General features: G+C 37.5%; 1 protein-coding gene across 5 annotated transcripts in view; it reads right to left on the reverse strand.

Annotated features, from left to right (window-relative positions):
- LOC125454168 (growth factor receptor-bound protein 14-like) overlaps positions 1-17,147 on the reverse strand; it is a 113,415-nt gene that overhangs the window by 3,275 nt on the left and 92,993 nt on the right. For 3 of the 5 annotated variants that reach the window (XM_048534656.2, XM_048534655.2, XM_048534658.2), the window contains exons 7-12: positions 15,625-15,720; positions 9,472-9,552; positions 8,183-8,299; positions 6,969-7,038; positions 6,588-6,675; positions 846-939 (exon numbers count right to left, since the gene is read on the reverse strand). In XM_048534656.2, the coding sequence (XP_048390613.1) occupies positions 846-939; positions 6,588-6,675; positions 6,969-7,038; positions 8,183-8,299; positions 9,472-9,552; positions 15,625-15,720 (546 nt within the window). Of the gene's footprint in view, positions 1-845; positions 6,014-6,587; positions 6,676-6,968; positions 7,039-8,182; positions 8,300-9,471; positions 9,553-15,624; positions 15,721-17,147 lie in introns of all 5 variants that reach the window. The other 2 variants (XR_007247940.2, XR_007247941.2) reach the window with 1 other exon arrangement.

The raw sequence follows: 17,147 nt of genomic DNA on the forward strand, positions 1-17,147 counted from the left end.
GGACCAGATTAACAGCCCCAATTAGGGAACTCATGCTTTGAAGTCCGGCTGGCTGTCCTCTTTATAATCACTACAAAACCGAAGTAAATTGATCCTGCAGTGTATTCTGTAACTGTTAAGTATCCAAAGCTTCTGTACTAGAACAAGTATTAGTTGTATTTTGCCTACATTCAGATATGGGAATGCTTGTTAGGTGATCAATACCTAACACTAGTACAAAACACGTTGATACTCATATGCTTTTTTTTCAGTTGCATCCATTATTATCTCTAGCAACTATTGAAAAACTGAAGATTCTTGAACATGCTGGTAACTTAAGATGCACTTTGCTGATTGAACTTTGAAAACTATAACAGTTATGGAGATCGAAGCAGTATTTTTTCTTTCAAAGCCACCACTTTGTCACCAAGGCATATTAAAATGGCATTTTTGCTATGTGAGAATCATTTATTGTGAAACACAGGCTCCAGGGCAGCACGGTGGCTCAGTGGTTAGCACTGCTGCTTCACAGTGCCAAGGGCCTGGGTTCGTTTCCACCCTCAGGCAACTGTCTGTGCAGAGTTTGCACATTCTCCTGTGTCTGCATGGATTTTTCTCTGGGTGCTCCAGTTTTCTCCCACCATCGAAGATGTGCAGGCCAGGTGAATTGGTTATGCTAAATTGCCCACAGTGCTCAGGGATGTGTAGATGAAGTAGGTTATAGGGAGATGGGTCTGGATGGGATGCTCTGAGGGTCAGTGTGGACTTGCTAGGCTGAAGGGCCTGTTTCCAGACTGTAGGGATTCTATGATCGTAATCTATTGGTATAAATAATAACAACTGAGCTATTGTCTCCAACTACTTACCGGTATAATCTGAAAATGTCTTATCTTCTGACAATGGCACAGTGACAAAACAAAACTTTTCAGATTACTTTGACTGTCCCGTAGTAAAAACATCCTACGTGGGATAAAAAGAAGGAAAATAAATCTTTGTTATTTACACAATGTTGTTTATCCGAAAACTTTAACTGATGATGAGTTGCATAGATAGACAAGTAAAAAAGGTTATAAACTGAATAGTGGAGTGAAGGGATCAAATTTGGTAAATTAAAGAATAGAATCAATCCCAAAGTGAAGGATATTAAGATGGAAATGATGGGCAGACGAATGACAAGAGGAGATGGAATGTACAATTCTAGGAGCAAATCAACAAGTAAGGCCACAGGATAACACCAAAGCAGGTAGGAAGGCAAGTAGTCATAATTAACAACGAGGTTCATTGAGGGATATATACAGGCTAGGTGCGTAGGCAAAAAAATTGGCAGATAGAAAATGAAGTGGTAAAATGTGACATTATACACTTTGACATAAGAATAGAAGAGCTGAATATTAAATGGCAAATACTGCAGAAAGCTAAAATACAGAGAGAATTGAGTTCTTTGCGCATGAATCACAAAACGGTGGCAAACAAGTTCAGTTGATAACTGAAGGCAAATAGACTGATGGTGTTATTTCAAAGGGAATGCAGTACTAAAAGGGAACGTCTTGCTAAAACTATAAGGCACTACTCAGACGAGACCTGGAATCCTGTAAACAGTTTTGATCCCTTATCTAAGGAAAGATATGCTGGCAATGTAGGCAGTCTAAATAAATTTCTCTCGGCTGATTCCAGATGTGGAGTGACTTATTATGAGGAGAGATTGGATCATTTGAGCTTGTAGTTATTGGAATTTAGGAGAATGAGTAGAGACCTATTTGAACCACGGAAGTTTTTCATGTGCTGGACAGAGCAGATGCAGAGAAGTTGTCTCCCCTTGTGGACAAAAGGATTCACTTAATTAAGGCAATGAAGAGGAGGATATTCTTTTCTCTCAGTGAATCTGCATAATTTTTTCCCAGAGATGGTTATTCGGGCTGGATAATTAAGCATATTCAAGGCTGAAACGGATTTTTAGTCATTACTGGAACAGAAATTATGGGAAATGGCTGGAATGTAAAGTTGAGGATTATCAGTTGAGCCAACGATCTCATTGAATAGTAGAGCAGATTCAATGGGCTAAATGGTCTAATTCTGTCCCTACATTTAATGGTCTTATGATTGCAAAAATAATAAAAGGAAAAACACTGAAACAGAATCAGAATGCTTTCTCATTTGCAATAAACATATGAACTTATAGCACAAATCGAAATAAATAAGCTGATATGATAATCATTACAGAGACATGTTGCAAGAATACATGGATTGGGACCTGAATATTGTAAGGTACATAACATTTAAGAAGGAAAGAAAGCTGGGAAATGGAGGAGGTCATAATGATGATTGTAGTAACACAGGAGAGATGAGTGACTTGCGTTCAGGAAGCAAGAATGTAAAAGTAGTTTGGATAGGAAATGAGAAATGGTAAAAGGCAAGAAATGTTAAAAGGCAGAGATAATGGGAACTGCAGATGCTGGAGAATCCAAGACAACAAAATGTGAGTCTGGATGAACACAGCAGGCCAAGCAGCATCTCAGGAGCACATGTTAAAAGGCAAATGTTTAAAGGCAAGAGTGATGAACAGGCCCCTTAGAATTAACAAAGGTCAAGAACAAGTATAAAGGAAGAAACAAAGGGAGCTTGTCAGAATGGTATGCTGATAACTATGAAGGATTTTATTCTACATATTTACTGGAAAAATCAGGTGAGTAAAAGGTGGTGTAGATGAGAGTTTATAGAATATTTTCAGGACAGATTCTCAGAATAGCACATCTAGAGCCAAACAAAGAGCGGGCCTGAGCTGGTACTGTACAAATCAGATAGGACTAATTAATGATCTCAAAATTAAGGAAGCAGAATGACTAAATTTCACATTCAAGTTTGATGGAAAGAAGAGTGTGTTTGAGACAAGTTTTTTTTTAAACTTAACTTGAAATCAGAATAATCTAAAGTCTACTGGTAAACTAGGTTTTAAAACAGTTCAACAGAAATGCAGCTGTAGGCATTAAAAAAGATATTTAAGAATACAAATATTAGTACATTCCAATGAGAAAGAAAAGTTCCAAGAGTGGACTCAGTAATCATGGTTAGATTAAAAAAAGTTAAAGATTGTAACATTCTTAAAAGAAAAAGCATATATTTCCAGAGATGGGTGGCAGGCCAGAAGATTGGGAATAAGCTAAACAAAAAGACAAAGAGCTTAAAAAGGAAAGAAAAATTACAGAATTTTATAAGTCTAGTGAGAAATGCAAAAACAGATTTAGGTCTCTAAGTAGTTAGAAACGAAAAAATCCAATAAAAAGCAAGTCTTGGGAATAAGTAGTGGAAACTAACGAGACAACACATAAATTGGACAGCAATTTTGTATTGGTTTTCACTATAAATGAAACAAATGACATTCCAGAATTAGTACATATCAGGAAGTCAATCAAAAATAGGTACTCCAGAAAATTACAATAACCGGAGAAGTAGTACTGAACAAACTGCTGGAGCTGGATCCAAATGGATTTCATCATAGTGTCCTAAAATAATTGGGTAGTGAAATAATTATGAGGTGATTTTTATTTTTGCAAATTCCCAAGATACAGAAAAAGTTCCACTGGATTGAAAAATAGCAAATGTAACTTCTTTATTGAAAAAGGAACAGAAGCAGGAAACTACAAGTCAGTTAGCCTCACATCTGTTTAGGGAAACTTGCAGAAGGTATTATTAAAGACTTTTTAGCAGGAGCTCTTGCAAAAACTCAAGGTTGTTGGTGTTTTCTGAAGAAATACCATCTCCTGTGGATAAGGGGAACCAGAGATATACTGTACATGGATTTCTCAAAAGCATTTGACAAGACACCACATCAAAGATTACTGCAGAACATAAAAAACTCATGGTCTAAGATACAACCAATTGTCATGGATGTAAGGTTGGCTAGATAACAGAAAACAGAATGGACATAAATGGGATAACAAGGTGTAGAGCTGGATAAACACAGCAGGCCAAGGAGCTTCAGAGGAGCAGGAAAGCTGACATTTCGGGCATGGGTCTTTTTTAAATTGGCAAGATTTAATGAGTGACATGCATAGGTTTAGTGCTGGGAATGTTAATGTTTTCCAGTTTATACAGATGACTTGGATGAAGGGGCTGAAGGTACGGTTACCAAATTTTCTGATGATACAACAATAGTAGGAATGTAATTGTGAAGAGCACATATGAAGTTTATAAAGGGACATTAGAAGTCAAATGAGTTGACAATTGAAGTATAATGTGGAAAAATGTGAAACAGTTCATCTTGGAAGAAAGCATTTTTTAAAAAGCCCATTATCTAAATAACAACCGATTGTAGGCTCTGAAATGCAGAGGGGTCTGGGTGTCTGAGTGCACATTCTGTAATGCCTGGTTACAGTTCTCAAATGTAACAAATCTCTTCATATATAATGGACTTTGAAGAAATTTATTTATGTAGGTGGCCAATAGATTCTTGAATTGCTACTGACTGTAAAGCATCATTACTCCGTAATTCATTTTAGAATCATTAAACAGTACTCATCAGAGACTAATATCTTCTGTTGCAGGAATAACTTTTTAAAAAGCCCATTATCTAAATGGCAAAAGATTGTAGGATCTGAGATGCAGGGGGATCTGGGTGTCTGAGTGCATGAATTGCAATGTGTTATTTTGCAGGTACACCATGTAATTAGGAAGACTAATAAAACAACATCATTTATTGCAAAAGGAATTGCAACGAAAGTAGGGTGGTCATGCTTCCGTTATACAAGACACTGGTGAGCCCACATGCTAAATACTTTGTATAGCATTGATCTCCTCATTTAAGGAAGAATATAAATATGTTGAAAGCAGTTTACAGAAGGTTTACTTGACTAATATATGGAATAGGCATGTTGTTTTATGAGGAAAGATGAAACAAGCTAGGCTTGTATCTACTAGAGTTTAGGACAATTAGAAGTGAATTGATTGAAACATTCAAAGTCCTAAGTGGTCTTAACATGGTGGTTGTGTAAAAGATGTTTGCTCCTATGGGAGAATCTAGTACTCTGTCACTGTTTCGAAAGAAATGTCACTCATTTATAACAGAAATGAGGAGAAACTTATTTCTCAGTGGGGTCTTGGGTCTTTGAAACTTTCTTCCTCAAAAGATAGACATAGACAAGATTCTCAAGAAGATGGTGAGAAGTTATTGGGGGCAGGCAAGAAAGTAATCCAATCAGTCAAGATCTTATTGAATTTTGGAACACATGAACAACTCTTACTCCTAATCTGTATGTTTGTATGTTTGTAAACTACCAATGGCTCTGCTCTCATCATCAACTCCATTTTCTCCCTGATCACCTGCTTAAGCTGAATCAAAACGCTCAAAGCCTTGAGACTCTATTCAATTCAGAGCTATACTTTATAACCCAACATCCTACACATTAACAAGACTACTTGCCTTGATAATTATCTAAAATGCTTTGCCCCACTATCCCTATCAACGTTAAACACTAATCCAGACTTGTCATTTCTAGTTTCAATTTGTTATATACCATAAACAGCAGCCTCATGATCTTTCATTCCACAATCTGTGGGCTGTGTAAAAGTCTACATGAAATCCCAAACATTAATCCTGTTCTCCCAATATTGTCGTTCCAATCCAAGTGGATTAAATTTAAAAACCTGCTCTTTATTTACAAATTCCTCCTGTCTACTTGCCCTTAAGCAATTAAGGACATCACAAATCCACTTTAAAGCCCTTTGACTCAGCCAGAGCCAAGCTTCAACTATCAAATAGTGGAGATTAAAGAACAAATCTAAATATACGTTTATAATAAACTGTGAGGCAATGTTCAGTTGAAATTTCAGGATATCTTATTGTAAAATTTATTCACGGCCATATTATTATGCAAGTCAATTTCCTTTTATACCAAATAAAGCCATTTTACAGTCATTTTCCCCTAATGGGACAAGGGTTATGAAAAACTAAGTTTGATGCAGGGCTCGGCGTATTTTCAGTTGCCATTCCAAATCTCATATTAAGGCATTAAAGGAGCTACAACAAAGAATCCAGTATCTGCAAAGTGAAAACAAAAATGAGCATGAAATATTAATGGTTAAAAATGGAACCTTTATACAATTCAAAAGATAAATTTAGAATATAAATATTTCCATCAAAATACAAGAAAAGTATCAAGAGGCAACACTGATATTATGTACCCACCCAAAATGGCTACACAAAGTAGAGGAAAGAGGTGAAGCAAAACTATGCCTTTTTAATTAAGTGACATATAACAAATAGTTTAGAAGTGGAGACCTCAATATCAACAAATGAAAAATAAGCCAAGACTTCCAAACAATCATTACTACATCTTTACACAAGAAAATCAACTCATGCAGGAGGCAGAATCTCATCGAAATTTATACGAACACTTAACTATCAATGTTTTGAATGTTTGACTCTTAAAAGGTCAAAAGATGAATTTCAGCTCCACTTTCTCACAAAAGCTTTAAGTGAAAGCAACCACAAAGTATTTGCCAGTTTCTTGCATAAATCAAACTAGCTGGAAGCTCTTGCTATTATAATTATATTTATAGAAACAATGTCTCATCCAAACACAATATTCCTTGACTCTTCAACTGATACTTACCCATCCACAAGACCTTGTTGTTCTAAAAGTTTTTGAGCTTCATCTCTGGAGAGTCGGTGATGAAACCATAGCTGCATCCTATGAATGGCTAAATTATAAAGGAAAAATGAATTTCTAGAAAGGTCATACATTTAGCACAAAACATAATCATTTAGCGATGTCTCAAAAGTAATCCGACCCAGCACTGTCACAACATAACTGGCAAGAATTTATATTTTTGATTTTTAGCAAACAGTCTTCATTTCTTTAATATTATTTCCACTATTACCAATTATTTTAAGTGCATAAGCAAATATCTTTCCTTTAAAATGTACTAACATCAATAATTTGCTTGACTTATGTAATATCATACTTTCAGTACAAATTAAACACTGAAACAACCTTGGCACGATGTGGTGCTCTGCGATGTGGTTGGACTTCCATATGCGTTCAAACGATGACAGCTTCTCCTCTGTTTTCACAAAAATTTACATTTTAAAATATCAATTTCTGTATTAAATGTATGCAACCTGAATTATGAGCATGAAATCACTTGTATGCTATTCTATAAAATTACTTCAGAGTTAGACTGGAATGTGTCACTTGTTTGTAACATTTCGAATTTTTGCAAATTGCTTATAGTAGTTCTATTATTTTTGGAGGATAAATTTTGAACTGTAGCAATATTACTTGGCTTTGTCCTAATCTACGGGGTTCTGCTCATGAATGGGTAACTATCATTACTGATAAGTTACTAAATATTCTTAACTGATCTTAGTTAACTAGAAGAAATCACATGGACTCAATCCACCAATGACCTGAATATTCTCTACATAAAACTCTGTTTTTGATGAAGAGCAATGAAAGGAGCATAGTAAATAATCATGCTTCATACGAAAGAGGAAATGTTGAAATGTTCTTTAAGAAATGATTAACTCCTATTTGCAACATGCTGGTTTGTGAAGCAGAGTAGCACCAGCACTGTCAGTAGAGTTTCCGCACTGGCTGAGGTTACCACAAAGGATTTTCCCTCTCAACTTCCCCCCTCACCAAGAGAATGGTGACCTTAAGGTTAAACAACCGACAATTATCTCTCTGTAATGGGAGAGTAGCTCTATGGACAGGTATAAGTGCTGAAAAACTATAAACCAAAACAAACAAAATGTAAAATATTCAAATGAGACATCTTGTGAAGGGAACTCGGATGTGAAATGTGAATCAACTGATTTCTGTTTATTTTTTGGCTTTATATACTGTAATGCCTGGTCACAGTTCTCAAATTTACCATATATGTTGGACTTTGAAGATGAATAATTTTTATGTAGGTGACCAACAGATTCTTGCAAAGCTACTGAAAGTTAAGCATCATTGCACAGTAATTCATTTTTAAAATCATACATCAGTATTCATCTGAGACTATTACCTTCTGTTGTACTGAACAGTGAATTGCGCTGATCATTTGGGGCTAATGGCCATTATCAATCACAATAAACAGATTATATAGTACATTTGGTAATTAAAACATAGTATACCTCAAGTTATTCTCTGAATTATTTTCTCCATCAATCACACAACAAAGCATCACATGTTGGCTTATGTTCAAACCAATACTTTACCCGCCATGCCAACCCCTCCTCAGTAGCAACTGTAAGTGCCTCCATAGGATTTTCAATTACTCTTCCTTTGTGTCCAGAGAAGTCCATAGCTACCAGAGAATTTTCTGAGACGCTTCTCTATGAAGGCAAAATAAATTTTTCCAAAATTATTTTTGACTGTAATATTTATAAAAAATGGTTTATTTGGAAAAAGAAAACAGATCTGCATAATCCATAAGTGATGTTCATCACGCATTATCAATACAAGTGAAAGTTCAAGAGAATTCTGCTTCAAAATAAACCAAAATAAAAAACTTTTATTCTGTATTCTTACAGACATAGCATGGGGAAAATAACCAAAAAAAAACAGCTTGTATCTTGTTTAGCAATGACAGATTTGAAAGATAATAAATTTTGTCTTTTTTTTAGCAGCAGAATCATGTTGTGTTTGGTATGGGATAGCATAAAAAGTTACATTTCCTCCTGGACTTAATTCAATATATCTAAGCCTAAATTTTCCCAGAATCATGTTAAGATTAAATTTCGCTTCATCTTCCACGCCATCAAATTTTACAGTCAATGAATCATTCTTCATCACCTCCACCACCACCAAAATGCATTTTCCATGTCTTTTTCACCTTTCCGCATACCAAAGAGACCATTCCTTCTGCAATACCCTGGTCTAACGCTCTTCACCTGCAAAATCCTCTTACTTCCACAAGAAATTGCAGGAGAATCAACATTTCCATTTTTAATTCCTCGCTTTCCACTATTCACATATGTAAACAATTCTTGTCAGTCAAACAACATACTTTTACTTTTCAATATATCAATCAAAATTCACTCCTCACTATGTCATCTTCTCTATACTGAGGAGACAAAATGCAGATTAGGGTCTTCTCTGTAGTACACATCCACTCAATCTGTGGGTATGGCATTGAGCTGCCAGTTGCCTATTATTTAATACTCTGCGCAACTTCCACTAGACTACATCACCCTTGTTTCCTATATTATTCTGACAAAGCTCAACACAATCTCAAGGAATGAAACTCACCTTTCAATTGTGTTTTTGAACAATGTGCTGAGACTATTGTTTACCAAACAGCTTGACAAATGTTTCAAATAAATGGATTGAAGAGATCATTTAATATTTCGAGGAATACTAACATAGGAATGAATAATTATGCATCTTTTTCTTGTGAGGAGATGCAAAATTATATTTCAATTTATATTAATTCATGACTTATTTATCTAATAACTACAAAATCATACTCTAATGTTTTCCCAGTTTTGTATTTTGAACTTCATACCATTGGTGATGAGTTCAGTGAAGTAAGGCTATCTCTCCTTTTCTGTGGTGTTTTATAGTTTTGGTACAGTTGTATTCCATACTGTAAAACAAGAGATTTGTTTTTAAAAATCTGAGGAGTTAAGACCATAATAAGCAGAAAAGTAAAGTTATTAAAATGCAGTTATGCTACACCTTAAAATTATGTTACCCTACCACCATTAATGGACAGATTACCCGTAAATGCAAAGGAGTTTATGATTTCCAAATATCTGTGTTTTCAAGATCCATACAATTCTTCAACTTTGCACATCTACAACATGCTTAACATCTATATAGCATTAATTTCTCTTTACTCAACAAAACTGAATCACAATAGAGTCAGAATGAAGAATAAACAAGCTCTATGCACATGCAATTATAATAGCAGCAACTAACTTATTTTTAAATCTGGCTCTGGTATACACATTTATTTTCTCATAGTGATATCATAAAGAATGTCAGAGGATTGACATACTTTTACCGCCCAAGGAACCCAGCCAGGTGCAGTCTTGAAGCAGAAATAAAAAGATTAATGGAATTATGCAAATCAAAGAAGGCTGGCACATAGTCAGAAAGCTGCAAATATACATGATCATAGGAGACACTATGCAATTACACAATTGTAAATGCTCTTTGCCAACAAAGACTACATCACTGAGGTTCTCTCATGTATCCATCATCAATATTTCCTTGTCAGGCGCTGGAACAGAAACTGTATAACCATTTTGGCTAATTTTCACATTATATGATAATAATACAACAAAGTTCAGGAAATATACTGAATCTCAAATCTTTACAAGGACATTCTTCCCCACCATCATCCCCCCGCCCACCCCCACCCCCCCCTCAACCACCACTACAGTAGTCTGATTCTGTCTGCCCGAGTCATTGTTCTCCTGTATGTGAAGAAATGGAATTCCAAATGCTAGCCACACCCATCTCCCTAGCCTAGGTGGGGCATGATCCAAGTATGCACACTGTTATATTGACTGAAATAGGCATCTGAAGCCCTAAAGATTTCAGTCTAGTACCAGGTACGTATGTGATATAGGCACCACATAACATCTTTCCTCTTTGGAAAGGGACTAAAGGGATTAACAATTGTGCTTGTTTGGTTGTGAGATGGGAATGGAGAAAACAGGCAGATTGGTAATAGGGTACTGGAGTTTCTGGCCTTATGGACAGGTGTGTGACCTCAACCAGCATTGTATCATGAAAATACACTGATTCATTGTTTTCACTACCCTTATTCTGTACAATCAACAAATTACTTTGAAATAAGAAATGCAAATCATACAAGCCAACCCTTTATATGTTGGTATTTATGTGTAACCTGAGTCTATCATATACTGAAAATATCAATACTGAATGCTATCAGATGGTTTGATAAACATAATAACGAGATTTTCATTCTGCTCCAAATTTGTAGACACATATTTAAATTCCATGACAGTATAACATAAATGCTAACCAGTGACGGGGGAACAGTAGGGAGGGAAACAGTAACATCAGTACAGAGGACTGACATATACAATTCCAGCTGAATAAAATGATGCAAGAACATCTTAAAACATGTCAGGAATTAAGTCACATAATTATGATATATCATAATCTCTAAACATTTGATGTGGGAACATTTGAGAATAAAAAAATCAATGTTAAGTTCCATAAGCAACAAGGTTAAAAGCATCAAAATACTCCGATACAGAGGAGACCCCCTATATTGGATCTGTGTACATAGCTGTTGTGAAATAAAGGAAAGACAAAATGGGAGCAGAACTTCTTTCACACTTCTTCCTGTGAGTTACTTGACAGACTTGAGCACTTAATGCAGGTTCACACTGCAGTACAACATTGAGTGAATGTTGTTCTTTTGAATAAGACATTAAATAGAAATCCAGTTGCCCTTCAGGTGGATTTAAAATATCCTATTAATATGCTATTAAACACAAAGCAAGAGAGCTTCCCTCCTCTACTGGTCAATATTTAAGTATACGGTAAAGTCCCCATAGTCCCAGAGGGCCATGGGGCTGCTCTCTCATTTGAGAGAGACAAATGATAAGTGTAACCTCATGGTCACCATGTCTCCGGGAAGCTGGGATCTTCATAGTTATCTCAGCTATTACAAAACTCAACCCACGCTGTTAAAATCACACTGCATCACACAGTACGATGGCACGGTGGTTAGCACTGCAGCCTCACAGCAACAGCCTTGGGTGACTGTCTGTGTGGAGATTGCATATTCTCCCCGGATCTGTGTGGGTTTATATTGGGTGCTCTGGTTACCTCCCCCAGTCCAAAGATACGTAGTTAGGTGGGTTCTCCATGTTAAGTTGCTCTGTAGTATCAGGTTAAGTGGGTTAGCCATGGTAAATGCGGGCCTACACAGTCTCAGTGGGATGCTCTTCGGAGGGTCGGTATGGGCTGAATGGCTTCTATCTGCACTGTAGGGATTTTATAACACTTCTCTGGTCTTAAACCAGCCTTCCAGCCAACTGTGATAGCCAACCTCTGAGGTCAATGTTTATCTCTCAACTAACATCACTATAAAGCAGAAATTATCTGATCATGACTTTTTGTGGAACCTTGCTGTGCACAACGGAATGTCACATTTTCTAAATACAGCAATGGCTACAATTCAAAATGCTCTGGCGCATGTTGTTTGCTTTATGCTGTGGGGTTGCGTTCCATGCAATCAAGATACTGCATAGTCTAAGGAATTGGTAGACAAGCTAATGCCTGATGTAACAGCCAATGCAATGTTCATACAAGGACCAAACTCCACCTGGCAAAGATAAATACAACTAAACAACATGAAAAAGAAAAGATTTAATTTTAAGTGAGACAATGCACACGGATCCATAGGAGATGCTCAAGACAGAGCAATCATTATGAAAAAAAGACTCTCTCAAATGGTAAAATAACTAAAAAGAAAACAATATTCCCTTTTATTAATCTGAAACAGTTTAGATGAAGAATAAATGTTAACTCATGGCTCTATTTTGTGTTTTTTTTGTTTATGAAGCTTGAATAGAATGTAAATTGCGTAAAAATAATTATTGTGTTTGCCCTCATGGACACTGCTAATGCTAAGGGTGGCACGGTGGCTCAGTGGTTAGCACTGCAGCTCCAGGGACCCGGGTTCGATTCCAGCCTCGGGCGACTGTCTGTGTGGAGTTTGCACATTCTCCCCATGTCTGCGTGGGTTTCCTCCGGGTGCTCTGGTTTCCTCCCACAGTCCAAAGATGTGCAGGCTAGGTGAACTGGCCATGCTAAATTGCCCGTAGTGTTCAGGGGTGTGTGGGTTATAGGGGAATGGGTCTGGGTGGGATGCTTCAAGGGGCGGTGTGGACTTGTTGGGCTGAAGGGCCTGTTTCCACACCATAGGGAATCTAATCTAAGTGAATATCATGAAAATACTGCTCCAAGAAAAATCTAGCATAGCCCCAAACTAAAGCATAATAATAACCAAAAGTACTGGGAATATTTGGCAAGTTAAGCAGCATCTGTGGAGAGAAACAGAATTAATATTTCAGGCTAATGAGCCTTCATAATTCATGAAATGTCAATTCTATTTCTGTCCAGAGATGCTGGCTGACCTGCAGAGTCTTTCAAATGCTTTATGCTCTTATTTCGGATTTCCAGTATTTGTAGCATTTTGTGTTTGTATTACTGATCCCAATTACAAAGGTTTAACCCCCGTGCTGTTGTTGTGCTCAGACCCACAAGACAAACTCATTGTTGTAATATCTGAATCATCTGTGCACATCAAGGTTTTTTAGACAGAAAAAATCTAGTTTTGATATTTCAGCATTTTTCTTCACATAAAAATAAATTATTTAATTTTGAGGATGAACAGTATTAAAATAGACTGCTGTATTCCAACACTGGCTCTACTTGTAGATTGTGTGATGGGACCAAGAATCTTCACAATTTCTGCAGGTACTCCCCAGAAGGGTTTATCAGAAACAGCAAATGTGCATTCAAATCATTTTCTTGCCAATATGGAAACATTAATCAAATAGGTGTAATATCTAATGCGAGGGAGAAGGGCAACTCAAGGCTTGCTGTGGGTAAGTGTGAGATGTTGGCAGCAACGGGGAGTGGGGAAGATAACGTACTGGCAGTGCCCTCCCTCACCAATCACCTTGCCGCCACCCTCCCACATCCTAGTCATCTTCTCCTCTATCACTACACCCCACCTTTTTTCCTTTATAATTAGTACAGGGTTCCAACAATGTCCTAATGATGGTCAACTGACAATCAAGGATCAGTACCTGGTTGCTCAACGTGATACTTCACAACCTATTAGGTTAACATGAGTACAATAATTTGAAGTTACAGTCGTTGAAAAGTTTTAGTATATGTAAAGGAGGCAGTTGATGTTGCTCATTGGAAAGTGATGTAAGGTTGCATGACAACTAGGAGATGGCGGAATTTGAATTCAATAAAATATCTGGAATTAAGAATCGGATGATGCCCATGAATCCAATGTTGATTGTCAGAAAAAAAAAATCTGGCTCACTAATCTCCTGTAGGGAAGGAAACTGCCATCTTTACATGGTCTGGCCTACATGTGCCTCCAGACTCGCAGCAATGTGGTTGACTCTGAACTGCCCAATGAGTAATAAGAGATGGGCAATAAATGCCACCTGGTCAGAGACACTCTCATCCCGTTAATGAATTAAAGAAAAGTATCCAGACTGAGTCTAGGGCCTATCTAAGTCTTTCAATGGTAGATGAAAGGCCACTTTAGATTGTAAACAGAAGAAAGACTTGCCTTATATAACAAGGTAGTTTATTGAATTATAACAGCAGGTACAGTTTTCGTTACCTTGCTAGGCACATTTATTAAGAATTCTTGGGAGCTGTACATCTGTTCTTTGACCTGCTGTTCAGATTGTTGTGTTTGCTTAGGTATGAAATGTTGCAGAACACTGCATCATGATGAATGAAACTCAGTACCTGTACTGCATCCTGGCATTCAGGTTAGATGTTGTTTTTCAGAATTAAACTGACTGGCTTAGCACAACTGAATGCTGTATAAATGTTACCATTCATAACTGCCCCAGTACTGCGATAATAGGAATTGCAGATACTAGAGAATCTGAGATAATAAAGTGCCGGGCTGGATGAACACAGCAGGCCAAGTAGCATCTTAGGAGCACAAAATCTGACGTTTCAGGCCTAGACCCTTCATCAGAAATGGGGGAGGGGGAGAGGGCTCTGAAATAAATAGAGAGAGGGGTTGGGGAGGCGGGGACAAGCTGGGCTGGTTTTGGGATCCAGTGGGGGGAGGGGAGATTTTGAAACTTGTCTGTCTCCTCGCCAACTATCTTCTCCTCTATCCATCTTTGATCTGCCTCCCCCTCTCTTCCTATTTATTTCAGAGCCCTCTCCCCCTCCCCCATTTCTGATCAAGGGTCTAGGCCCGAAACGCCAGCTTTTGTGCTCCTCAGATGCTGCTTGGCCTGCTGTGTTCATCCAGGTCCACACTTTGTTGTCCCAGTACTGAGGCCAGCTTTTGAGCCCTTGCTCACACTGCCACACAAATGAGAACATAACGCCTCAACTACTCATTAAATGCATAACAACAACAGAAGTTGCTGGAAAAGTTCAGCAGTTCTGAGGAAGGGTCGCTGGGACCTGAAATGTTAACTCAGATTCTTCTTCACAGATGCTGTCAGACCTACTGAACTTTTCCAGCAACTTCTGTTTTGTTCTTGATTTACAGCGTCTGCAGTTATTTTGCCCTCTGCTCATTAATACACTAGACAATTGAATATGTAAAGCATAAAACAATGAAAATGTATACATTGACGAGTCAGTTAAAAAAATTTCATGGTCATTCAATGACAGATGTTATAATTGTTACAGCTTCAAATTAATTAGGCAAACTTATATACCAAACTGCTATTTAGCCAAGAGACACTTAACAAGCTGAGGGCATTCATGCACTATTTGTAACGAGTATGAACATGTAAGCATGCACACAATACAGCTAGACAATAAAGCTCAAGAGGCTGTTGCCTTTTGACATTGTACTAATATAGATGTTTTAGAATAATGCATTTTAAATAAAAAATAAATGTATTAATCTTTTACACTTTTATAACAATATGAATACTTATACCTTAAAAAGTCGAACCCCTGTCACCCAACACATCCTACTCTGTTCATCTTCTGCACAAAGTAACTTCAGGTCTCTGGTACGTCTGGATTTGTGAAGCTAGAAGGCCACATTACATTTAAGAATTAATATATACATATATTTGTTGGAATTTTTGTTTTCAAATCACTGTTATACTCCTGAATTAATTGCTGTTACTGACAACACCTCCTTCAATCTTCTTTAAATTTATGTCTAGATACCTTAAACGTATAGAGTTAAATCTCATGGAAAAGTATTCATTGGGCTGGAGGATCCCGAGGCTGAATATGAGGTGCTGCTCTTCCAGTTTGCGAGTAGTGTCATTGTGACACTGGAGGAGGTCTAGGATGGACATGGCATTCAGGGAGTGGGAGGGGGAGTTAAAACCGTTGGTGACCAGAAAGATGTTGTCCTTAGTCGCATACAGTAATGTACAGTTTTTCTTTTAAGTATTGCGTGCAGTTCTGGTCACCGCATTATAAGAAGGATGTGGAAGCTTTGGAAAGGGTGCTGAGGAGATTTACTAAGATGTTGCCTGGTATGGATGGAAGGTCTTACGAGGAAAGGCTGAGGGTCTTGAGGCTGTTTTCATTAGAGAGAAGAAGGTTGAGAGATGACTTAATTGAGACATATAAGACAATCAGAGGGTTAGATAGGGTGGATAGGGAGAGCCTTTTTCCTAGGATGGTGACGGCGAGCGTGAGGGGGCATAGCTTTAAATTGAGGGGTGAAAGATATAGGACAGATGTCAGAGGTAGTTTCTTTACTCAGAGAGTAGTAAGGGAATGGAACGCTTTGCCTGCAACGGTAGTAGATTTGCCAACTTTAATTACATTTAAGTCGTCATTGGACAAGCATATGGACGTACATGGAATAGTGTGGAATAGTGTAGGTTAGGTGGGCTTCAGAATGGTATGGCAGGTTGGCACAACATTGAGGGCCGAAGGGCCTGTACTGTGCTGTAATGTTCTATGTTCTATGTTCTTTGAAAATTGATGAATAAACCTTAAAACATCAGAGCAGCTTTTAGAGCCATTCAGTGACATTATGGCTGATCAGATAATCCTCAACTCTACTTTTCTGCCTTTTCCACACAATCCTAAATTACCTTACTGATTAAAATCTGTTTCTCTCAGCCTTGAATATATTCAATTGCCCAGCTGCCACAGCCCTCTGTAGTAAACAAGTTGACAGACTTACTACCCTCAGAGAGGAAATTCCTCCTCATCTCTGTCCTAAAATGGCCAATCACTTACTATAAGATTAGTCCCCCAGCTCGAGAGTCTTCCACAAGGGGAAACAACCTCTCAGCATTTATCACTTCACTACTCTAAGAATCTTTCATGCAGCAATAAGACTTCCTCTCATTTTTCTAAATTCTTAAGAGCACAGGCCCAAACTACTTAACCACTCCACATAAGAAAATCCGTCGACACCAAGGGTCAGTGAACCATCTTTAGACATCCTCCAATGTCACTGTATCTTTCCTTAGAAAAAGGGAACCA

The sequence above is a fragment of the Stegostoma tigrinum genome, chromosome 7 (genome assembly GCF_030684315.1).
Source record: "Stegostoma tigrinum isolate sSteTig4 chromosome 7, sSteTig4.hap1, whole genome shotgun sequence".
Lineage (NCBI taxonomy): Eukaryota > Metazoa > Chordata > Chondrichthyes > Orectolobiformes > Stegostomatidae > Stegostoma > Stegostoma tigrinum.